At 36.6% G+C, this 26,875-nt stretch overlaps 2 protein-coding genes and 1 pseudogene across 2 annotated transcripts in view; 2 read left to right on the forward strand and 1 right to left on the reverse strand.

Moving 5' to 3' along the window:
* Nucleotides 1-2,326, reverse strand: part of LOC137173800 (polycystin-1-like protein 1) — a 33,582-nt gene extending 31,256 nt beyond the window's left edge. Inside the window, exons 1-3 of the mRNA XM_067578878.1 lie at nt 1,583-2,326; nt 655-816; nt 185-525 (exon numbers count right to left, since the gene is read on the reverse strand). The gene's annotated coding sequence lies outside the window, so the exon portion shown is untranslated. The remainder of the gene's footprint in view (nt 1-184; nt 526-654; nt 817-1,582) is intronic.
* Nucleotides 2,327-7,855: 5,529 nt separating this feature from the next.
* Nucleotides 7,856-9,572, forward strand: LOC137173801 (complement C1q-like protein 2; annotated as a pseudogene).
* A 7,353-nt stretch (nt 9,573-16,925) lies between these two features.
* On the forward strand, nt 16,926-18,886 carry LOC137173362 (cerebellin-1-like). The gene is made up of 5 exons (XM_067578164.1): nt 16,926-17,240; nt 17,367-17,429; nt 17,541-17,603; nt 17,814-17,942; nt 18,526-18,886. The coding sequence occupies exons 1-5, from the start codon at nt 16,994-16,996 to the stop codon at nt 18,807-18,809; spliced, it is 786 nt and encodes a 261-aa protein (XP_067434265.1). The 5' UTR covers nt 16,926-16,993; the 3' UTR covers nt 18,810-18,886.
* Nucleotides 18,887-26,875: the final 7,989 nt, after the last annotated feature.

The raw sequence follows: 26,875 nt of genomic DNA on the forward strand, positions 1-26,875 counted from the left end.
TTGTTGTGATTTAGGGCCAACAATGTGCCAAAGGTGCTTCATGTAGCTTAGATAATGAAGTTTTCTTAATTCATGAGCAAAAGAATAACTTTACAGACCTTGTATACGAATAAATGTTGAAAATATATTAACTTTGAGATACATTTGCATCACACAGTCGTGCTATATTCTCAGTCCTACATACCATAGTACTGTTCAGACAGTCAGTGTTGGGGAGGCAAGCTGTCTTTACACTCGTCCTGTCCTCTTCCACCCCCTTGTTTTCCTCCCTCTCTCTGTGAGTAAACCACCAGGAGAACTCTGCCTCCATCCCATCAGCCACATATGCCTGTAGTGTGACAGGGTCACCCATGTATGCTGCCTTCACAGTCATATTGTGGGAGTTCATCTGTAGGAAGGGGATGCAGGAGGGGACGCCCAACGGGCCATGAAGCAAAGAGATCACCAAGGTGTCAGGAAATGGCTGCAAGACAGAGAGCTGGAGGGTGGAGGAGAGTCTGGATAGAGGGTTGGAGACGCTGATGTCTACAAACAAAATAGAGGGGTGGAGAGGTAGTAGGTGTTAGGTCAAATATGTAATAATTAATTTTTAAAAATATATTAATCCCTCAATTTTTAATTACTGAACAAAACAAGTTCGCTCTTGTGCCTTACTGATTTCATGTTTTCCTGAAGTTTCCAAAATCCAATCAGATGACACAGCAAAGGAACCATCATCCAACACGCTGACATGATGCGAACTTTGACCTGCAGTGGTCGTCCACAGAAACTCCACATTGACATGAGAGAGGCTCTCCTCTCCCAGACCCACAATCCCTGAAAATAAAAACAAAAACCTCATTCAGAAAAAAAGTGCTTAAAATTATGTATGTATAAATTAAACCAGTAACAGATAATATATATGTATATTTTTGCCTCTGTGTAAGTAGATTCCTTTAGATAAAAATCTATGATCAACCACATTCTGGATGAAATACTGCTCACCACCACATTAAGAAAACATTTTCTTAAATAATTATTTTAAAATTGGATCTAAATCAATTACCTGAATGCATTTGATCTTTACTAATATTAATGCAGTATACATTTGGCAATCATCTTGATTTTTTAACACATTATAGCATGGTTCTGCAGCAGCTTTAATATGTATATAACTTTTTTTGTAACATCATTATAACACATATAGTATTTTCCCCTACAAGGCTTTAACTGTGGTTTGCAGATGTATTATTTTTATGTTTGCAAAAATGGGGGAAAAAGCTTATTAAAATATAAATAAAAATAAATTTTGTCTCTCTAAAATTAACTCTAAAGTTGAAGCTTCCACCAGACTTTTCTTCTGCAATAATAACACTTTTATCTATACCTAAGCTAAAAAATACTTAACATAATATCAAAAAACACAACAGATGACAATTTTTTAAAAATAAAAAAAACAGCAGACAATGTAACACAACTGGGAAAAAAAAATCATTTCCTTTCATTGTTAACTTAAACAAACCTCTGTGTCAAGTGAGACACAGCAGCCACTGTATGCATATTTCCAGGAACAGAACCTACAGTGTGTAAAGTAGCAGCTGACCTGTGGGCTGGTTGGGGCGTCCAGCCAGGTTTCCAGAAACCTCCAAGACAAAAGTTTTCCCAGCATGCACTCTGTCTGGAGAGGTAGACACACTGATGCTGTGCAGAAAGGGTCCTTCAGTTCTGTAGAGTGCCACATTTCCCTTTCCACCTCCAACAGGCAGGTACAGCACACTGGAAAAGAAAAGAAAAGAAAAGACGAGAAAAGAAAAAATGGAAATTGACTTTCTTCATTCACAGTAAAAGAATCCAGGACATATCAAACACAAAAAGCTTCAAACACAAAGGGTATAAATGATGATCTGGTCGTCAAAGCTATTATGAATTTGAAATGTTTTACTTCACTGAGGAGATAGTTACAGATAGAATATTGAAAGAAAACGGAGAAGGAAATAGTAAATGCCGCAGCATATCTCACCTTCGTCCCTCACTTTCTCCTCTGATGTCCTTTGACCCTCCATGGGAAGATATGTTGAAGCACTCACTGACTATCCAACCATGCAGCTGGTTACCACAGTAACATCTCTCTAATGTTAATGCTGCAGTCTGGTACCTTCAACAACAAATACTGAAGGTTAATATAATACTCTCCAAAATAGTGTCTAAGTGCTGCACACCTCCTGCTAACATGTCTTGTGTTTTAGAAAGATGTTGGGAATCCAAGATGTGATGCATTAAAATCTGGTGAAACACTTTGTTGCAATAGAAAACATGTTAAGTGCAAAAGTCAGCCAATCTCTCTTGAGTCCAGAGGTCAAGTTAACATTTATTTTCCATGTTTTAAGGCTTTTTGGTGATTGAAAATGCTTTTTGCTAAGTTTTAAACCATTTTTGATTTTTTTTTCATAGCATAAAAAAGAAATACTGGGGAAAAAATGAGCTGTCCTGTCATATATTTTATCTAAAAGAAATCGGCCTCTTGTTTGATTTTACACCCCAATGTATTTCAGAGTGAGAACATGTCATCTATGTAAGTGCTTGATAATGTATATAAAAATATAATGTTTTCATACGTAATACAAGATTACTTAACGTCAGATTATTTGTGACACCTTTGAGAAAATACTTCTTCCAGTAGGAATACATTTTAAAAATTCATGAAATGCATTTTCTCCGTAATTTTACGACACAAACATCCAAACCAGCTTTGGCTGAAATTCAGCTTATTCTACATGCTCTCTCACCCTTCATCCAGGCAGTGCACAGAGCAGGTTACCGGGTCAAGGTCACGGACATCCTCCTGTGGATAAAGTCTGTTGCTGGCGTTGACGCATCCCATGAACCACAACGGATCCCCGTGACCTGCAGCAGACGAGCGGTGACATAACCAGTTCAACGCAATGAACATATAAACAAAAGCACTGAACATGTCTGATCTGCGAGGATAAAGGCTGCAAAGAACAAGAGGACAGCTGATGGACAGACTGCGTTTGATGAAGACGTTTCAGACGGAGAAGAGGAAAGGAAAGGAGGAGAAAGGCAGGTGCGTTGACACCACAGACTGTGTGTATACACTGTTTATGTGTGAGTTAGAGGAGATAATGGGACTGTATGCAGATGGGATGGAAAGGTGTGAGGGAGGAAGGAAGGTTTCAGTGGATCAAACAAGTAAAACTACATTTAAATGATAGGTCTGTTATGTTAATATATTGCAATGCATTGCCCTGCAAAAATAAGCAATGGCTGAATTTTAGAGAGAAACTATGAGGAAGCTTTTCATTAAAGGCTGCAGTTTGCTGTGTTGTGTGAAACTGTCTCGTTCACTGTCTTTCCTGTAATCTTGTTGTGAGAACTTGTGATCACTGATCGTCTTCACTAATGCAGTATTTCCAGTGTTTGGCATTTACTGTCATGATGTGTGAGGATTTTTTTTTTTAAATGTATAGCTGCCCTTTAAAATATAATCTTGATTCTTTAAAGTTGTGTTTCTGTTATACTATCTATTCCGTGAAAATCACATTATTACAATTGCAAAGGTCACCAGTGAGTCAGGCTGAATATACAAAGACATAGTTGCTATATTAATTGCTGGTTTATGAAGCACAGCCACTAAAAATAATTAAATAGTCTAATATGGCAAATAAATAGTTTGTGATCACATTAAACTACACAAAAGAAAACATGCATTGAAAAGAGGATCAGGTGCTGCTTGTGTTATTTTGTCCACCCATCTGTGTATATTTTTCATCTAAAGATCTGTAATTATGATTATTCTTGTCATTATTAAAGCATTTCATTAAGATAACCTGAACTGGCCTAAAGTGACCTGGCCACGTGCCAACATGCCTCAGGTAGGCCCCAAAAAAATAGATCACAAGAAAGAGATGAATTATTTATATTTTCCGTCACAGGACCGACAGGACGGTCACACAGAGGCAGGAAGCAAACCTCGTTATTGATTTGATTCCGTTAATGTCCGGTGGCCCATTTGAAGCCTATTAGATCATTTAGAGGATCAGAATCTGATCTGCGTTCTTTCATCAGCATCAAAAATAATATCTGATGTCCCTAAAAGCATCTACAAATATTCACATCATGTTTTAATAAGTTACTGTGAAGAATGATCCTGCTGCCAGATGAGGGACCTGCATCATCTGCCAGCCAACTTAAAGATTTACATGCGTCTCCAGTCAAACTACATTGTTGCAGATGAGAGCAGCAATCGTACCACCTTTGATGGTCTCCTGCTTTTCCCTCTGTGAGTGCAGCTGTGAAGTACCCACAGTTAATATTACACAGTTTCAACATTACTGCATTAAAAAATATAAGCATTTATAAAATCCAATTAACTTATATGTGTAAAACATTTATTGAATCCTTAGTTGTCCAAGAGGGGAATATCTTTTTTATTCTAATGGGTTCTTCTGTGAAAGCTTTGATAATTCTCACTTGTATTTGGTTTGGTTTGTGTTTTCACTGAATTGACTCCTTGATTAGATTTCTAACACAGTCTAACATACATGGATTTTACAACAAATTCCCAGAGTTAGATAAACACCTAAAAAGCCTGACAAAGCAATTAAAAGACTGAATTCCTCCTTTGTTGCAGGTGTCTTTATAGCCCCCTTTCTCCTTGTTTTTCTTTCAACACTTTTATATCCTGCAATTCTTCCTCACTTCTGTCTCCTCTCTCCTGATTCTTTCACTCACTCTGGAAATGTAAAAAGCTTCCTTCCTAAAAGTGTGACAGAAAGTGTGACAGACCATGAAGCAGAACTTTAACTTGTATGGTGTTAATTACAGTAATTGTTGACAAACAATACATCACAGTAAAGCTATCCAAACTATCAAGCTAACATTACATTAACATTACTGTAAAGTAAATAACATTAATATTATTATATACTGCCCCCTGCACGTGCCAGTCACTCAGACAGAGGTTCAGTCTGAGATCCTGGGTGTCAAAACAACCAGTGATCAGACTAACATCACCCCTGATATCTGGGCTGAGCTGAAGGAGCTGAGAGACATGATGATCGAACACAAGGTGGAGCTGAGGAACAGCAAGAGCAAGATAGAGAAGCTGGAGCAAGAGAATAGGGGAGAACGGGGTAAATAGAGACAGTGGATAAAATGAGCCACCCCCTTTATCTAGGTAACCATAGACGCCCCCCACAGTGTAACAGAACCACCAGATCCCCTCACTGTAGGGGTCAAGCATTCAGACCTGTACCGGTTTTTTATTTAATTTGTCACCTGTCTGTTTACACAAAAGCACATTTACACACACTTTCTTTCTGTAGTTAACACACAAAAATCACAGTTTAATCTTTACTGAAAATGTTTAGGTAACATGTTGAACAACAAGACACAAACATATGATTTTACTTAAAAGTACAAGTTTTTGCATCTGTTAAATTGATGGCATGAATAAAGTTCAAAATTATTTTTAATTTTATAATAAATTTGTTTGATTTTTTGTAATTTTTATATCAGTATATAATGGTAGCGCTATTTACCCTATCTCCATTCTCATTTTATCCCTACCTTGCGGTAAGTTGTGCCATTGGACTAACTTTTTTTGATGGCTCATTGTTCTTAAACCATAATAATTAGATAACTTGTTTTAATTTCCATGGGTATACAACAACCTGAGGTGTATATAGTAACTATTATTTGAAACAAATACATTTTCATTTTGCAGTAAAATTATCATATGTAAAATGTGACTCATGTTACCCCGTTCTCCCCTACAGGTGAGTGCATTAATGTCAGTCACACAGGGCTTCACACATTCATGCAATGTTTGTATATTATTGAAATGACTGTTCTGAGTAGTTTATTGCTTTAGTTGCAGCTCATGCAGCACAACTGTCTGTCATGTTGGTCCAGACTAACATCCAGTGGTTTTATAGGCCCACATCTATTTATATGGGATTTGATCCACCCATGTAACTTTTACATCAGCTTTATGGTGGATATACTGTATATTTCCATTTTTTGTTTTTTGATTTGACCAGAGACTATCAGCCATCAGCCATTTATGTATTTAGCAGAGACAAGTTCAACATGAGATTTTACATCTGGCTGTTGATCAATTATTAATCTGCTTATTAATTTTGCCTTCTATTGCAGATCTTCTAGTCAGAGTAACAGCGTGTGAAAATAAGAGCACAGGTCGGCCTACATAGTGATCATGTAAAAAACTTGAAACCTGCTGACCATAAATATACTTCATAATAATATTAATGTTAAATGTTAAATTCACAGTGTTGGAGGCCAGAATGAGCTCTGCAACACACAAGATTTGAAATAAAAGAATGACTATGAGGTTAAAATGCTGAATTTAAGCTTTAATTTGGGGATACTGAAACCTGAGTCTGGGAAAACCAACCCATACACACAAAAAGATCAGAGACCGAAATCCCACTTATCATCTGTTTAGTTCTGATGAGGATCTGATGATCATTCAACATTAAAGGTTCACAACTTTTCAAGTCTGTCTCAAAACAACAGTCAGGTGTCTATATGAACAGTGAAGGAGGTTTACCTCACTGTAATCAAAAGCAAAAACCAAAAGTCATTTTGTGCAAAAATGCATTTAAAAGTTGATGTGAAGCTTATATGAAGCTTCAACAGTCTGAGTTAGTCATATCAAGTGGATATCTGCCACATTTACAGTGTTTTTAGCGTCAAATTCCCTCTTTGTGTTTCCTCACACAGTGTTTCCCTGTTGAGCTATAGTGGAAGTATAGTAACAAAAAGAGGAACTTTTACTCTAAAAAGACTGTAATGTTGAAAGAGATCTAATTGATTTGACTCATTTGGACGGCTGAAGCTTCATATTAGCTTCAGATAAACTTTTCAATATAATTTTGCACAAAAGGAGGCTTGTGGATTTTGGCTCCCATCAATTACATTTAAGTGCATTTTGAAGGGATCTTCTAATGTTCAGTATGAACAGGAATATTTAATGTTCATAAGGGCACCTGACTGTTGTTTTAAGAGAGACTTGAAAGATGTGAACCCGTCCTTTAATGTTGTTACTTTGAAGGAAAGAACATCATTCTAACTTGCTGTTTGCTTTAAACTCAGTTCAGTGTTCAAGGATCTTTGGTGCTATTTTTATATTTGTTGTCAAAGACACCTGTTTCATTCTCATACAGCAGTTCAATGACCTGTTTTACGTGTATATAAAGACGGGAACTGAGCGAGACGTGTCAGAATGAATTTTGCTGTCTAAAGAGGTGATATTTCACAATGAGGAGTGCTGCAGCTTTTCTGGCATTGCTGCTCTGTCTGTACTGGACGAGGGCTCAGGGTGAGAGTGGAGGGGTGACAGAGAATGATATCACTCAGACAGATGTTCAGTCTGAGATCCTGGGTGTTAAAGCAACCAGTGATCAGACTAACATCACCCCTGATATCTGGGCTGAGCTGAAGGAGCTGAGATACGTGGTGATCCAACACAGTCTGGAGCTGAGTAACAGCAAGAGCAAGATAGAGAAGCTGGAGCAAGAGAATACAGGTTCATTCACATAGTGCTAAACAGATTCATGCAATGTTCACATATTCATTACTTTTAGGACTAATTTATTGCTTTTATTCCAGCCATACAGGCCAGACTGACAGCCAGTGAATGCATGAATGCAGGTAGATATTTACATTTTATTAAATGATATATAATTAATTCATGTTTGTGATGATTTTCCTGTCAAGCTCAAGAGTTAAATGTAACCAAATCTTTAAGGTGTTTACTGATATTAATATCTAAGATTCAAAATGAACCTTTTGGTAAAAAACTTTAAATGTATTCACAGGTTTGGAGGCCAGAATGAACGCCAGTGAAAATTTGGTCAAGGAGCTCCAGGGAGAGAACATAGGTAAGCTTAAAAAAATCAAAGTGTGAAAATGAAACTGAGTTTATTATGTTGGCAATGAGAAAATATTTAATGAGGTTAAGATAAAGATAAGTTTCATTAATAATGTTTTGGTGGGAACACTTTAAACATCACAGAGCACAGGTAAGCTACAAAAATCAATAAAAAGAAAAAATAGCATTGTGTGATAGAAATAAAAATGTATTTAGTGAGAAAATTATCATGATAAAAGGTTCATAATTAACCTTTTTGTGAAAAATGTTACAGTTTTGGAGGCCAGAGTAAACACTGGTGAAAATGTGATCATGGAGCTGAAGAGAGACATCATGGGTAAGCTACAGACATCATTAAAAAATAAAATTTGAATATAATGTTAGAAAACGTGTTTTTGCAAAATGTGATTTACAAAAGTAATTGGAAAGGAGTCAAAATGATTTAACAGAAATATAACATTTGGGGTTGTTAACTAATCTATTTAACCTATTAATTTTTCTCCTCTATTGCAGATATTTTGGTCAGAGTAACAGCTACTGAAAATAAGAATACAGGTAGGCCTACATAGTAATCAAGACAAAATGTGAAAACTGCAGACCATAATCCTATTTCACAATAAAAGTGATAAATGTGTTCACAGTGTTGGAGGCTAGAATGAGCTCCAGTGAAAACGAGGTGGAGGAGCTCAAGAGAGAGAACATAGGTAAAGTAAAAAAAAAAAAAAAAAAAAAAAAAATCCTAAGTAAAAAAGTCATGTTATTAGAAAACATATTGTTGTTTTAAAGTCTATCACATGTGAAGTCCAAAACTGATGAAAGAGGAGTAAAAAGATCTATTTATCAGAAAAAAGTTTGACATATTAATAAAATTTTATGCTTGGACGTTAATTTTAATTCATTTCCTCCTCTAATGCAGATCTTCTAGCCAGAGTAACAGGAACAGAAAATAAATGCACAGGTAGGCCTACATAGTAATCAAGGAAAAATGTGAAAACTGCTAACCATAGTCCTACTTTACAATAACAGTTTAAAATGTGTTCACAGTGTTGGAGGCCAGAATGAGCTCCAATGAAAACGAGGTGGAGGAGCTCAAGAGAGAGAATGCAGGTGTGATGCTTAAATCATTGAAAGTCAAGATGCTGCTATCAGCATCAAACTGACTGTAGTGTCACTATATTGTGTGGTTGAAAAGCAGTATGTCAGTGAGGAAAATATTTTACAAACAAAAGATGCAGTTACATTTCTCAGAGACTGCACATCAGTGATGTTTTCAATATGCATGTCTCCCACATTCACACAGACCGACCAAAGGTGGCGTTTTCAGTTGGTCTTACTTACACAGGACATGTTGGACCCTTCGACACTGACATCACACTTAAGTTCAGTAAAGTCTTCACCAATATCGGCCAGGCCTACAACCCAACTACAGGTATTCTATTACTTCAGATTCAGCTTGTGGGATGACCGTACTTCGGCTTTGATAGGTGCTTTTCTCTATCACAATAACAAGTCAATGATGTATAATTCAAACTACGGTAATAGTGTTGGATATATTACTGTGTCTAATGCTTTAATTCTTCAACTAGAAAAGGGGGATGTGATCTACATGCGTCTCCCATCACAGTTTGGTGTTTCAAATCGTACCACCTTTGATGGTTTTCTGCTTTTCCCTCTTTGAGTGCATATGTGAAGTGCCCACAGATAATATTACACAGTTTCAACATTACTATGTTAAAAAATATAAGCATTCATAAAATACAAATAATTTGTCTGTGTTTTTTTCTGGTTAGATGAACAAGACTCTGCAAGTCACAGAACATTCTCACCTAAAATTTATATAAAAAAAGCACATTTTATAAAAAAGTTACCTTTAACTGTTAAACCCATGTTAGTGAATGACCACAACTCCATCTATGCACCTTAGAGCTTTATATAGTGCCGTCGAGTCTTTACATATTTGGATAGTACATGTTTTTTGTTGTGTTGGCTTTGTCTGCAGCACTATTTGCAATAAATACTTTAAAAACACACGTTAATACACATCAGATGACTGTTATCAGCCTATTAAATAGGCGTTATAGGCACACATCAGTCCCAAATATATGGGCTAATAGAGGCCTACCAACCTACTAATAGGTTCAGGAGGCTGTTATCACCCATTTATTTCAGTGAGCCAATGTTGGTGGAACCCAGTAGGCACAGAGGGCCTGTTATCAAGCACGTGCTTTGAAGTACATTATCAATTTTTAAAAAATATTTTATTGACCAAAATCTATCCTCCATACCGCATTCATCAAAACGATATTAAACAAAGAGACCCCCCCCCATCCCCCCATATAACAGTATTTGAGTCTGTGAAGGACTCGTCACAGATACTCGTCACAGATCTTGTCAGTTTTTTAAAATGTTTACGGAAACATATATTTATGTTCTGTAAAAATATGTTTATGTTCTGTAAAAAATATGTTTATGTTCTGTAAATGGAAAGTTTTTTTTAAAAATAAGTTAAAAAAAAACAACAAAAAAACATTGGCATGCACGAAATATACGTCATCTGGGCGTGGGTGCTTTCTCTTTGTTTCTCTCACTCCCCATCAATCCCAAATTAAACAGATAATAGAATATATAACCTTTTAATATTAATGTTTTAAGTGATTTCTTTTTATCTGAACAAAAGGCTGTCATTTCGACTAGATTGTCACATATTATTTTACTTTGGTTGCTAAGCAACTGGCAAGGGACGCCTATATCTGTGTGCAACATGTGAAAAGAATGGGAAGCCAAATATTTTTCCCAGGATGGCAAAGTCATGACCCGCCGTATTCTGCCTCTGATTGGCTAGTACTCGTTGCCTTCGTTGGTTGGGTTGGTTAGGTTTAGGCATAAGGAGTGAAATTGGTTAAGTTTAGGGTAAGAATATCAGGGTAAGCCAATCAGAGGCAGAGTATGGCGGGTCGTGACTTTGCCATCCTAGGAAAAAAATGACCACAAACGGGAAGGACCGTTGGCATCAGTCATGGATGACAGTAGATGTGCTGTGTCACAGCACTAGCTGTTAGTTACTTAAAAAAACAAAATGTTAACAACAAAACAAAAGCAACAGTTGCAAACATGGGATAAATATTATTTCCGTTATTTTTTTAATTGATATTAGACAGGGGTTTCTGTATCTTTCCATCCCATGGCTAATAACTTTACCAAGTAAGTTGAAGTAACGTTAGCTAAAGTAAATACCTAATGCTTGCTAACTGCTATTAAGCAATATGCCATTGCATAGTCTTGTCTGCCTAACCAAAAGAAGATCTACCTTGGCCAGCGATTAACCATACCTTACCATTCCTGATTTTGCACTCCAGAATAATGCACTACTGTAATGCAGTAATGAGACCATGTGACTACAATTAATGTTCTCTTTTTTCTTATTTAAATTAAAATTATCATTTATTTAATTTAAAATTGTTTATGACAGGTCAAATAGTGTAAGTTGGACAAACTTTTTTGTAACATTGAACAACCAGAAAATGAAGCCTTTCCAATGCTGTCTATCTGCTCAAGGAATTGCAAGAAGAAAAACTTGTCTTCATGTATGACATTGCATGCAAATTAAAACCTCATGTGCAGGTAATTTTTCTATATGTTAGCTTGATGTTTGCTTTGTAATATCTTAAAATTATTCCAGAGAAACAAAATTACTACTTACCTGTCCGCTTTTGGGTGTCTGCATACAATCTTCGTGTCTCTTTTTTAGTCAAAATACAATACATTTGGGGTATTGCTTTGTTCTCATTAACTGTGGCAGTGTTGGTAAAACTATATTTTATCATTAATGCAGTATTATTATTTCTGTTTTTCTTACACAAGTTTTACCCAGATCTTCTGACTAAAACAACATATGCTGTACCTGCATTCCATGCTTATGGGCACAATGTTGTTTGTCAGGTTATCATCATTTTGTTTTGACATTGTGTTGAACTCTATTGCAATTTGTCACAGACAGCATAAAAATAAAAATAATTAAATATTTGCTTCTGATTTTGTTTTTAATGTTTTGTAGATTTCCCATGATGGGGAACAGTTGGAACAACTGTGGTCATACCTTTGCCGTTTTGGAAAGGTGACTAAAGAAATGACCCCTTCACACAGAGAACCTGCTGACTGATGCCTTGCCGCACTACAGTTCAAAGATAAGACAGAGCCAAGGTGAAGAAGTGGTGTCTGTGTGTGTGTGTGTGTCTCTGTGTCTGTCTCTCATCCTCTCTCTATCAGTTTTTAGATATGCACATCATCTAGTAAAGTTGTTTCAATTTGACATTTTGGCATCATGTTTGAAAAGATTCTGTGGCACTTTTCTGTAAAAGTCATGCCAGCAAAGACAAGCTCAGACCCTGTAACATTTCTGTAACATTTACAACCAGTCTGAATAAAATGCAGTCACATTGTGGGTGGTTACAACAGCACATGGTGAAAGAGAGAAAGATCACTTCCTCAGCCTAATTTCTGAACAGACCGAGAGAATAATCAGAAACCAGGATCAGTCAAAGTATTCCAGTTTCTATTGTTTCTAAAAACAGGATAATACAGGATATTATCATTAACTACAATAATACTGCACATGTAAATGCACTCACTAGTGGTGAGGACAAACAAGAGATCTACCTCCTTATCAGATTGTAACTGTCACACATGCTTTACAACTCTATCTGTGACAACCTTGTCATGTTTGAATAGAGCCTTTATGATAAATTTGTGTAATGTAGACTTATGTTTGAAAACCCAAAAGTGAATTACTTTAGACTACTGACAAAGCCAACAGTGTTACATATTCCATGTCATATAGGCTTTTTTTGGTTATCTCTGTCTTCAATCTCTTCTAAGAATGTGATGTTATGCATGTTCTGTAAGGTGTTTTAACAATATATCAAACATCCTTTTCAGTGGTTGGAGTCTTAACTCCTAAGCCACAGGGGCACCACGCATCCTCCCTATGAAGTCTTTATTTGATGTGAAAAGTAATAGTTTAATAACATGTCTTCCTTTGGATTTCTTTTCTCAATTTAAAGCAAAAGCCCTGGGTGTCAAAGCCGAAAAAAAACAAGTCAGTTGAAGAGGAAGCAAATACAGAGATGGCTGGGCTGAAATCATAAAAAGACAGGTACAATATTATTTTTCAAAACTTTGGATTGAAAGGGTATGGGATTTTGAACTGCTCCTCATTGTTATTTTAAAAACTAAAAGAAGGGTCTATAGATTTTTTGGCCACTGTTTGACCCCTGTGGTAAGGAAGTTAGAGAGCTAAAGTACCTTTTTAAATGAAACGGTGTACAGATGGCATAATGCTAATTAAAATGCATTGTAGCTCTGAAAAAATAGATGTTGAACAGAGAAACTTACTTACATCATGTAAATGTCATTAAGTTAACTGGCAGAGGCTAAAAATATACTTTCTAATTTAAATATTTCATATTTCTGTTGCAAGGCCTCACACAGAAAGACATACAAATCTGGGCAGACCAGTATAAAATCTCAACTGACCAAAGGTGGCGTTTTCAGTTGATCTAACTGATGCAGGATTTGCACAGTACATGTTGTTGGCTTTGCTCTGCAGTGCTATTTGCAATAAATACTTTAAAAACACACATTAATACACATCAAATTAACAATGACCTAGTTGTAGCTCTTCACAACCTGAGTCTGGGAAACAAACATATACACTTTTGAATAATCGAATCGCATTGCTCTTATCAACTGCTTAGTTCTCATGATCATTCAACATTAACATTTTGTAGTTTTTACAGGATTCAGTACTAATGACTTCAAAAGAACATCATTCTAACTAGTTGTTGTTTGCAGTTCAGTGTTCAAGGATCTTTGGCTTAATTTTTATATTTTTACTTTTTTTTTTTTACATTTACAAGATTGTGACCCCTTCCTTTAATGTTGTTATTTTGAAGATTCTAACTAGTTGTTTGCTTTAAACTCAGTTCAGTGTTCAAGGATCTTTGGTGTTATTTTTACATTTGTTATCAGACACCTGTTTAATTCTCATACAGCAGTTCAGTGACCTGTTCTATGTGTATATAAAGACGGGAACTGAGCGAGACGTGTCAGACTGCATCTGGCTGTCTGTGATAAAAATGTGATATTTCACAATGAGGAGTGCTGCAGCTTTTCTGGTGTTGTTGCTCTGTCTGTACTGGACAAGGGCACAGGGTGAGAGTGGAGGGGTGACAGAGGGCCATGCAGAGACCTTTAGAGGGGCAGTTGCTCAAAGTTAAAAAGGGGCACATGGGACAAGATTTTAAAAAACCACATACACCAACATCATTTCTAGCACAACCTGTTGAAGTATAGCAACTCATATTCAAGCAGAATGTAACATGGAATCTTACAACAAACTGCATCATACTATATCATTGTCCCCCACCTGATGAAACAAAAGTCCTGTCCTGTAAGGACCAAGGTTTTGTCATTGTAAGGGTTAATGAATGGCAGGATTAGCCAAAGGCTTCAAGTATTCTTGTCTGAAGGACTCAGTTTATAATGTTTGACTGAACGATATATAAAACAATTTGCTTTCAAAAACAAAAACCCCTGAATGGTGAAAAGGCTGCTTCTTTAAAGACATTTAGCATAAACATATTGTTTCTAAACAAAGAATATGCTTTTGATATGATGACAATCTCTGATCCAGACATAACATATAGCTCTTCAAATCCCATAATTACAAAGAAATAAAAACAAACAAACAAACTACAAGACATACAACAACTGGGATGGAAAGGGGAGAATCTTTAAAGATTATAAAATACAGCTAAAAATAACAAAGAGGCAGAGTTCAAAAGTAGTTCAAGAGACAGTGAGACAAAACCAGCTGCTACAGTCTTATCTTAAAAGAAACTTAACGGCAAGTTCTTGGACTCCATTTGCGGTATTTCAGAACATGGTTGAAATACCTTATTGGATGTTTTAATTGTTTTTAAAATGGAGATGTCACTGAATAAAGACTCAACTTTGTAGGATTCTTTAATATACATTTTTCCAACCAAAATGAGAACAAAGTGAATTGTGATCATTCACCACTGGATGTTTTTCTGATATATACAGTACTTTTCTGCTACTTCTACTTCTAGTCAGCACATCTTCAAGGTTTAAAACAATAAGAAACATCCACTGAGCTGCAATGTGTCATTTTCAGTTTTTACCAAACATGCTTGTCAGGAATGTGAAAATAGTCTCCCAAGTATTTAAATATTTACACAGAGATTTTTTGCTGGTGTCTCACCTATTTCAACCATTTAACAGCTTGTGAAAACATCATGATAATAGAGTTGTTGTGTAGTGTTACTACCTGTATTAAAGGATGTGTTAGTCCTTTTATAGCAGGTTTCAAATTTGTGTTTTGACTTTTTTTTGTTAGGATGTCCTTTAGTTTACATTTGGATAACAGATTGTGCCTTTAAAAATATTTACCAGAACAGTAATGTATCTATATACAGCTGTAAGTTTCTTACCAGTTTTCCTGCTTTGAATGTGTTCATGTCTCTCCATCACCTGACACCTGGGCTGCTTCTATGTGTTTCTCTTTCCTCCTTAAACTGTTTCTTTCAATCTTGAATCAGTTGTGTCTTCTTTACTCTCTCCTTGTTTTTCTTTCAACACTTTTATATCCTGCAATTCTTCCTCACTTCTGTCTCCTCTCTCCTGATTCTTTCACTTACTCTGGAAATGTAAAAAGCTTCCTTTTAAAAGTCTGACAGAGCATGAAGCAGAACTTTAACTTGTATGGTGTTAATTACAGTAATTGTGGACAAACAATACATCAGCAGTAAAGCTATCCAAACTATCAAGCTACCGTTACATTAACATTACTGTAAAGTAAATAACATTAATATTATTATATACTGCCCCCTGCACCTACCAGTCACTCAGACAGAGGTTCAGTCTGAGATCCTGGGTGTCAAAAACAACCAGTGATCAGACTAACATCACCCCTGATATCTGGGCTGAGCTGAAGGAGCTGAGAGACATGATGATCCAACAGGGCCTCACACATTCATGCAATGTTTGTATATTATTGAAATGACTGTTCTGAGTAGTTTATTGCTTTAGTTGCAGCTCATACAGCACAACTGTCTGCCATGTTGGTCCAGACTGACAGTCAGTGGTTTTATAGGCCCACATCTATTTATATGGGATTAGATTCATCCATGTAACTTTTATATCAGCTTTATGGTGGATATACTGTATATTTCCATTTTCAGTTTTATAGTTTGACCAGAGAGTATCAGCCATCAGCCTTTTATGTATTTAGCAGAGACAAGTTCAATATGAGATTTTATATATGGCTGTTGATCAGTTATTAATATGTTCATTAATTTTGCCTTCTATTGCAGATACATACATACAACATACAAAAGCTACAAAAATCAATAACATGTAAAACCTTTTTTTTTACTGCATGCTAGCAATGAGAATATATTTATTTGATATTAAGGTATGGTTCTTGATGAACCTTTGGGTTCAAGTTCCAGTTTGGTACCACTGAGATGTCACTGGTCTGGATCATTTACTATCAGCTCAATTAGATATTTGCAAACTTTGATTCTCAAAGTGACTGAAGAGAATTTAAAAGATATTTATCTGTTTAGTACAGACAAGTTCAATATGAAATTTTACATCTGGCTGTTGATCAATTATTAATCTTCTTATTAATTTTGCCTTCTATTGCAGATCCTCTGGTCGGAGTAACAGCGTGTGAAAATAAGAGCACAGTGCGGCCTACATAGTGATTATGTAAGAAACTTCAAACCTGCTGACCATAAACATACATCACAATAATATTAATGTTAAATGTTAAATAAAATAAATACGATGTCCTTTAATGTTGTTATTTTGAAGGAAAGAACTCTAACTTATAGATTGCTTTAAATTCAGTTCAGTGTTCAAAGATCTTTGGTGTTATTTTCATATTTGTTATCAGACACCTGTTTCATTCTCATACAGCAGTTCAGTGACCTGTTTTACGTGTATATAAAGACGGAAACTGAGCAAGACGTGTCAGACTGCATCTGGCTGTCTGACACGAGGTGATATTTCACAATGAGGCGTACTGCAGCTTTTCTGGCGTTGCTGCTCTGTCTGTACTGGATGAGGGCTCAGGGTGAAAGTGGAGGGGTGACAGAGAATGATATCACTCAGACAGAGGTTCAGTCTGAGATCCTGGGTGTTAAAACAACCAGTCATCAGACTAACATCACCCCTGATATCTGGGCTGAGCTGAAGGAGCTGAGAGACATGGTGATCCAACAAAGTGTGGAGCTGAGGAAGATGGAGCAAGAGAATACAGGTTCATTCACATAGTGCTAAACAGATTCATGTAGTTTTCACATATTATACATTTTAATGTCATTTTACACTTGACTGTTGATCGACTGTAAACCTTTCATAATAGTAACTAGAAATGTGTTCACAGATTTGGAGGCCAGATTGAACACTACTGAAAATGTGGTGGAGGAGCTCAAGAGGGAGAACACCGGTAAGCTGCAAAACACACAGCTGCCAGTTTATTAGATACACATACGTGTGTTTCAAGTTCCAGTTATGTATTTTACCTCCTTTACAATAAAAATGATGAATGTGTTCACAGTTTTGGAGGCCAGAATGAACACCTGTGAAAATGAGGTGGAGGAGCTCAAGAGAGAGAATGCAGGTGAGCTGCTTATATCATTATTAAAAAGTCAAAATGTCATATTATGGTAGCAGTGAGAATGGCAATGGTAAATGGAGGGTCATCCTCTGTGCAGCAGGATGCAGAGTGACATGAATACAGTTATTAAATGAGGCAGAAGTGACATTTTGCAGCTGTTACTGATGTGAGAGGAAAATATTCTCTCTATGTGTGTCTTCCACATTCACACAGAACGACCAAAGGTGGCGTTTTCTGTCGGCCTTACTGACGCAGGAGCAGTTGGACCCTTCAATACTGACATCACACTTCAGTTCAGTAAAATTTTCACCAACATCGGCCAGGCTTATAGCCCAACTACAGGTACATATACCTCTCTAACCTACTCACACTGATTTTATTTGAATTATTACACAATCTTATAGATTTATGATCCAATTAATCATTTTTTCTGGAATTACCTTTTCATGCAAAACTTTTATTGAATCCTTAGTTGTCCAAGTGTGGAATATCTCCCTTGAAATTGTCTGTCTCTCCATTTTTTTTTTTTTTTCCTTTTTCGTATTTCTTGTCTTCTTAGTAGGCTAGTTCTGGGTTGGAAGCTCTTATAAAGCTCTTTCAGATAAAGTATGTTATACTGGGATATACATGATGCCATTTTGGTGAAGAGACTTTCTCTTTTACATAGTTTGCACATGTTTTAAAGTATTATATAACTATTTTTATTTCATTTGGCAGTCTTTCTTTATTCTAATGGGTTCTTCTGTGAAAGCTTTGATAGTTGTCACTTGTATTTGGTTTGGTTTGTGTTTTTACTGAATTGACTAATTCCCAGAGTTAGACACACACCTATAAAGCCTGATAAAAACAATTAAAAACATTTTCCTGTTGAATTGACATAAGATTTTAATGGTGAGAAAAAGACTGAATTCCTCCTTTGTTGTAGGTGTCTTTACAGCTCCAGTCAATGGAACCTACTACTTCAGATTCACCGGGTTTGAAGATCGGTCTACAAATTGGCTAGGTATTAAATTGTATCACAATGACAAGAGAATTACTGGTAGTTATGATGGAAATTATGACGATGGCACTGTCATGGTGTCTAATGGATTTGTTCTTCAACTGGAAAAGGGAGATGAGATCTACATGGTTCTCACCCCAGACTACGGTGTTTCTGATGATCACAATAATCGTACCACTTTTAGTGGATTCCTACTTTTTGCTATGTGAGGTCTGCTGTAAAAACACCCACAGTTGATTGCATGAAGTCTCAATGTTACAATATTAAAAATATGAAATCCAAATAATCTGTTTGTGTGTGTGTTTTTGTCTGTTTACATGAACAAGACACAGGATGAAAAAGTTATCTACTGACAATATCAAACAACCTCTCCACAGTTTAAAAAACAAGTGTTTTTTTTTTTTTTTAGGAAAAAATAAAAATAATACTAAACCAAACCCATCCTGCAAAACTTGCCTGAAATGCATCCAAACCCAAACAGATCACGCCCTCCACTTATTTATTTTTATTTCTTTTAAATTTTTTCTTTCTTTTCTTCACATGCTGTCCCCTGTTACCTATCTGTGTCCTTTTATGTTTTGTAAACCAATATCATCTCCTGTTGCCTTTGTATTAATTAGTATGTCCATATTGTCTATATATGTATGCACTTATCAGTGAATAAAAAAACATTCTAGTGTTAATGAATATGAGGAGGATGTCATATGTAAAAAAAATAATTTCACAAAGTATTTTGAAGAAAAGTACAACTCCTGCAGTAGCGACAATATTCTATGACTCCACACACAACTGTTTTATGAAGAGAGAACACAGCAACCTGTAAAATGTTACAGTTTTGGAGACCAGAATAAACACCAGTGAAAATGTGGTTGTGGAGCTCAAGAGAGACATCATGGGTAAGCTACAAAAACATCATTAAAAAATAAAAATTGCATATAATGTTAAAAAAATTTGCAAAATGTGATGTGAAAAAGTAATTGGAAAGGAGTCAAAAAGATTTAACAGAAATGTAACATCTGGGGTTGTTAATCAACTAATCTATTTAACTGGAGGATGAACTTAGGGCATTTAGTGAATATAAAAATGCACTCATCCCACTTTGCATTTTACTATGGAAAACAGTCATGAAAAAATCAATTTTTGAATCCTTTGATTAATGTTAATGAAAATGGAAAATTGGAGACATCTATTTATCAGTAAGAAACACCATTTTACACTCTACAAGTTTCCATCCTGACCATATGATCAGCAACATTCTATATGGTCAATTTGTGAGATTGAGAAGAATATGTAGTAAAGAAGAGGATTATCAAACTAAAACTAAGGAAATGTCTCAACGTTTTAGACAAAGGGGATATGACCAGACACTCATTGATCAAACTTGAAAAAGCTAACAGTGTGGATAGGAAGAATTATTAAATCCTCCCCCTAAACACACTGAATATTGTACATCTATGCAAGTCAAACAGATTATAAACAAACACTGGAGAATCCTAGAATGTGACCCAAGTTTGAATCATTTGTCATCCTCTAGACCTCGTTTTTGCTTCAAAAGAGGCAGAAATGTCGGATACTGTTGTCAATTCTATGTATAAGGAATCTGCACAAACTAATTGGCTTTCTCAACAAGTGTATGGAAATAATAGATGTGGAAAATGTACACACTTTTCAAACACATTTGATACCAAGACATTTAATCACCCTCATACAGGAAAAACATATGATATAAAAGAATTCACTAACTGTCTTTCTACACATGTCATTTACATCTTGAAATGCCCATGTGGCTAATGTATGTAGGCCAAACAAAGTGCCATCTCAAACTGAGAGTTTCTGAGCATAAGGCTGCCATTAGAAATGGAAATATGGTTTATGCCAGTGCTAGACACTGCAAGGAGAAAAACCCTTGGGTCAGCTACTTCCCTCAAATTTATCAGCATTGAAAGAATGCGACCCAGTCCAAGAGGTGGTCATTTGATTAACCAGTTCTTAAGAAGGCGACTAAATGAAACACAGGATTTGAGTTATTTTCTGTGATATGTTAATATTAACTTGTATCGCTACGCAGGCTATTTGGACTATTAGGGAGAGATGAACCACTAGGCAGTCACCCTTTCCATGTAGAGATGTAGAGGGATAGCTGTAGGATCGATCATCCTGTTTACAGGAGATAGTCTATCTAATGAAGTTTAAGTGATGTAAAATTCTTGTAACTCTGTGTAATATTAATCATGTCATGTTTTTTGAAATATGTATTTTTATTGTCATGCCCTTTGTAAAATTCTCACTTTTAAAAAATGAAGACAGTGATAATTAGTCATGTGACTCAGATGTATTCATCCCACCTGTGAGTACTCATGCAATTGTGCTGAATGAACCTGAAGAAGCTACAGTTGTTCGCTCCTAATAAAATCACAGTTAAGTCATCTCAGTGTGCGGTGGTTCATTTTAATTTTCACATAATCTAATTTTAATTTAATTTAATTTGAATTGTATTATTTTATTTGACAGGGACGGTGCATATTAATAACATTTCTGAAAATATGCCAGAGTTAGCAAGAAAGGCTAATTTTCATCTGTCCCTGGGCAAGCAAAGAGTTGGAAGCACAAATATTACGAATAAAAGCATTGAAATTACAATCAACAATAAAAGCGATGAAAATATGCCAATACAAACAAGCCTGCACTGCATAGAGACAAGAAACACAGGTCTTCAGACACACAAAATCAACAATAGCATGACAACACATACAACAAATAGCATGACAACACAATGTCAGGACTGGTAAAGTGTGGATATTACATACAAAGCTTATGATAAACAAGAGCAGCTCTTACACTAAGCATAAATAATGACAAGACATCAAAGAACACAAAAACACCTCGTTGCTCTAGTGTTCACAAGTTTGATTTTTAATCAGGCAGGTTGGATACGATGCTGAATATTTAATGAAAGAACTCAAAAATCACAGGAGACACTGGGACCAGGGGGCTGTTGCACAAAACCTAGATAGGGGATTAAGCCAGGATTTTTCAGTCATCCTGGCTGAATTTAGCCGTGACTCGGTTGCGCGAAAACAGAGGCACATAAGTTACCATGGAGATTTATTCTGTGCAGCTAACCTGCTCCAGACCAGGCTAACAGCCATGCTTGATTAATCCTGGCGCTATCTGACCAGTCAGCTGTCACTCTGATCGGAAATAAATGTGTTTTACAGATACTCCATGTTCTTCTGTATATATTTTGCCTCATTTTTATTAGCCTGCTTTAAAATACCACAGATACACTGTCATTCAGTTAAAGGTCCAGTGTGTAGTATTTAGTAACATCTAAAAGAACAGACTTGGTAAAAATTGAATAGACTATTTATAAGTATATTTCAATTAGTGTCTAATCAGTTGAAAATAATAACTGTTGTGTTTTCGTTACCTTAGAAATAAGCCCTTTATATCTACATGGCAGCAGGTCCCCCTCCACGGTGGCTGCCATGTTGCATCGCCATGTTTCTACAGTAGCGCAGAACGGACAAACCTAACACTGGCTCCACTGAGGACCTTACGCGTTTTAGATTCAGTGGGCGACTACCGGAAATGCACCGGTTTTAAAACGAAGAAGAAGAACGGACCAAACATTTTGTATTGTGAGAAGTTTTTGAAACCAGAATCTGATAAATGGAGGATCATACTTATTTAGAAAATCACAGGAGTGTGAATTGTCGTTGTCAAAGAAACAAAAACAAAATCGGGACAAGCAACGGCATAAAACGAGGATAAACCCAGATGGAAATCCCTGATGAGAGAAATGTTTGCAGACTAATGCTGAAGTTTCCTGTTTACTGCTGGACAGGTAAGACTGTAATGTATATTTATTTTGCCCCGCTGGTAATGGTTCAAAACCTAGATGATGTACAATGTTTATTAGCAGTACATTAGTTTCCCTGAAAAGAAAAGCCGCCACATAACGTTAAATATTAGCACACTTTAGCCTCAGTTTGTGCCTCTCACGGAGCTGGTGGTCTGTTAAGAGACAACAGGGAGGTGACGTCGTGCTAATAACCCAAAGATTTATTCATTTTCTGTGGCAGTTAGACAACACATTGATTGGTAACTAAGATATTTAGCACTGGTGATGTTCTAAAGACAGTAAGTCAGAGTAATGAGTTAGTGTGAAAGATAAACTGAGGAGAAGTCTGCTCATCACTGAGTTAATACATCCTGTGAATATTTTTCACAGTGCTCCATGATTTCATTGTTTGCTCCAAATTTGTCATTTAGGAGCACATGTACACATTGGGGGGCAAAGTTAGCTTATAGTCCAACACAAGTAATGTTTTCCCCCTTTCAATGTTGAAAAACATGTAATTGCTACCAGAGTTTTAGTTTTACAATTATCAGTCAGAAGTAGAATTTTTCTGTTATTTATTTTTGTATGTTTATCCAGGCCAGCCAAGGCTCCCAGCATCTTAGGATCTAACATAATGTATTACAAGGGTTTGTGACTGTGTCATAAAGCACTTTTTTTCTTGATGTTGCTGTTGTTTCTCCAGCTATGAGAGAGGTCCTGTAGCATCGATGCATGGTACTGCCTTTATCTTCATCCTAAAGTGACAGTGTAATAGGTCAGGGGTATTTCACCATGTGCCATTGATGGCTGGGAGTACGTTGGTTTTCATTACAACCAAAGACAACAAAAGTTGATTTCACTGGATAGCTACTTGTCTCTGACTGAAAGTGTGTTAATCAATTAAATAATCTGATCTAGTCTGTTGTTGGGATGAAAATCTAAGGTTGAACAGTTTCTGGTGAGCACATTTGATAAATAGATAGAAAGATAGATAGATGATTTAAAATAGTAAGTTCATTCATTTGTGCTTTTTTATTTTTCTCAGGCACTGTGGGTTGGCATTATTCACCATGTCTGTGACATTCACACCCGCCATATCAGAAGTATTGCAGACCAAGTCAGGAGAGGTCTAGGTAAGTGATACACATTTGTTTGCCTATGTAGCATATTAACTTACCCTGGTAAGTAAGGTTGGTTAAATAGCACTATTTTCACATGTACAACTGTATAAAATGTATGAAATAGTAAATTAACTATGTGTAATGGTACTGTCTTCCACAGAAGCAGTTTTCCATGCAGCTGCTGCTCTACACACAGCTCCTGGAGCAGATGAGGAACAGCAGTGCCAGTGAATCATGGGTGTTGTTCCTGCCATGAGAGCATCTTCATCCCGAGCAGTAAATTGAATACCTTTGGTGTGGTATTGGTCTGACCCTTGTCAGCTATTCTATGTGCAGCAATTTGACTGCTGGAAGGTGATTGGATAAGTTTAATCACACTGCTTTTAGTGTTCAAACAGACTAATGATTTGATAGATTATTCTGTCTTTATCAGAATCAACTCTGAAGAACACAGAATAAGCTGTCAAAATGTTTGTTTGAACAGTAAAAGCTGCATGTTTATGTTATCCTTTTATTGTCCAGATTGAAAAGGATGTCCAAAAATGTTTCTGTTTAATAAAAGATATTTTTTATTACAAATGTCATTCTTAGTGTTGTTTTTTATATTTCTGTGTTTCAAACTAGTGAATTACAGTTTACATAACCTGAAGTGGCAATGAAAATTAATCCATAACATGTAATACAGTGCCCTGTTCTGAGGATCAGTGGTATTCAATTTCACTGTTTTATGTTGCTTTATAGATGTAAATAATGACAATATAAATTAATGGTGGAAGTGGTAATGACAATATACTGACTGCAGGGAAGTACTGTCATTGTATAAGTATATATTAATATGTTTATCATTGCAATTATCACAGCACATCTGATGAATATCTTTTATTTGGTAAACTTGCACATTTAAGTTGAACAAATGTGAATATATAAACAAAAAGTTTAATAATTATCCAGGAAATATATAAATATAGAAAATGTATAAAATAAATAAAATATCAGAAATGTAACAAATAAATATGAGATGATTTGATGCCTTGATGATGAACAGGCAGGTGTGTGAGTACCTGAGATACTGTGTGGACGTTCCAGAGGAGCTGGAGGGAAACTCAGAGGACAGGTGTGAAACCAGTGTGATGTCTTTGGAGGATCAGGGAACTTGTCTCTGATCCTCCAAACACAGCAACTGGGGATGACAAGTCGGTTTCCCTGGCCTAAAGAGCCATGCTGTCAATAGATGAAATATCTATAGGCAGCATAACGGTACTCCCCGTTGTCATCCCCAGGCTTCCTGGTTTGGCCAAATACCATAATGTCCTCCCAGTACTGGCTGTGAATGCATAAAAAGCATTTTCAAGACAGTACTGGGAGAAGTGCGGTATTAGGCTCACACAATCTGCAGGGTACTGGCCACAGCATTTCCTCTCCCGGTCTGTAGGCATGTCTGTACAGTTACTACAAGTACACCATGGTACCCCTGGCACTCCAGCAAACGGTGGGACACCATGCCTGCACTGATGCATCATCAAGGCATCAAAAATTAACCCTGGCTGCCTCTGAAGCAGTTCACTAGTGAGCTGCCTGTGCTCCTCCAAGGTCATCTCTTCAAGAAGTCTCTGAAAAAATAAAACACAGGAAAAACACAGATAAGGCTTTATAGGTTATAAGTTTCATATGTTGGAAATATGGTAATGGTAGTGCAGAATATGGATTGTAGGCTGTCCAGTGTTCCCAAACATGTCTACAACAACAACATGATTTTTTTAAAAAGTCAAAATATTGCTGCTCGATACTGTTCCTAGTATTTATATAATCATTCAGTAGTGTTGCTGATGTTTTCAGTAGCCTCTTTTATACAGAGAACCCGCATTATAGCCATAAAGAGGATCCAAGGGGAGGACATTTCTCTTTGTTTGATAACGTTAAAAGTAAAGTTAGACTTTTCTGTCGGCTTCCCAACTCATTTTAAAAAAAAAGGAGAGAAAGAGAGAGAGAGAGCAGCTGTGGTCGAGTGAGCTAGAGGGTGATCGCTGGTAGTGAGGAAGCCGGTGAATCAGATCAATAAACGTTATTTTCTGATTGTTTTACAGCGGTTAGCTTCTAAAGCACAAACACACCCACACACCTCCTCATCCCTGCAGCTGTGCACCGCCCCGCCTGATTTGGTCTGAATACGGGCTGTGTAAAAGGGGCTTCTGACTCACATTACACTGATAATACATAAAACTATACAGACTACAGTAATGTAAAGCACAGAGCTGCTATGTAAATACAACTTTGTGTTGTATTGGCATTTTTAATATCGTGCAGAACGGGTAGGAATATAATAAAATAATTGTATAAATAACGTCACAAACCTCAGTTGCTTTGGTCCTTTTGGGGGGTTTCCAGCCTCTTCCCTTGCTTCTGCGGTGCCGGTGTTTGCTCTCCTCCCTCGCCTGGCCCTGCCTGCAAAAGCACTGCTAACTCACCCTCTTCCTCTCCCTCTAACCTCCGGTACTTGACTCTGCAAACGGATGATAAAATATGTAACGTTATCCTGCAAACGCTATCTCGCTATCAATAATGCCTAACGGTAGAATAAAGTAACATACGTTTTGTTTAGCATGACATTGTTAATGTTAGCTTGTATTACCAAAACAATAAAACACTCATAATTGCTATCTTACTTGTGAGCTATAACCTATAGCACTATAGACTAATTGACTAAATACATACCCACCTCATCACTTGACTTGTTAGAAATGCTCGGAGTGTCGTGGACGATGACATCTTCAGCAAATAGCTTCTTGTCCTTGAAGGCCACCGTAGCTTCTGGAATCTCTCCAAAGTCTCAGGGAGGAGAGGGGTGAGCGGCGGAGTGCTTCAATCTAGAACCTCACCGTTAGAGGCTGCTAAATACCACACATATTACACACTGGACCTTTAAGTAGGTCCACTGTTATTTTAATTGTAACCATTATCATTTTTATAATTATTCATGTGATAGTCATTATTACTGTTAGGCCTACTGTTCATATTGCTGTCCGAGGTTTGATGAATATGTATATTATTGCACACCTTTGAGATGATTAGAAATGGCTGATGAGGTTGCAGAGATGGTTTCAATTAAGTCAATGACAAGGCAATATATAAAGTCCCATTCATGCCATTGTGTTTCTTCCTTCACAATGGCATGCCCTTTTTTAGATGACGTGTTGGATGAGGAAGCACTTATACTGAGAAGGGCTTTCCGATGTGAGAGTGTTACGGGACAGGTCAGAACCGTTAGTTTCCAGATGATTACCTGCATGAGAGGTACCGATTTTCCGGTGAT

This window comes from Thunnus thynnus, chromosome 21 (assembly GCF_963924715.1).
Source record: "Thunnus thynnus chromosome 21, fThuThy2.1, whole genome shotgun sequence".
In the NCBI taxonomy this organism is placed as follows: domain Eukaryota; kingdom Metazoa; phylum Chordata; class Actinopteri; order Scombriformes; family Scombridae; genus Thunnus; species Thunnus thynnus.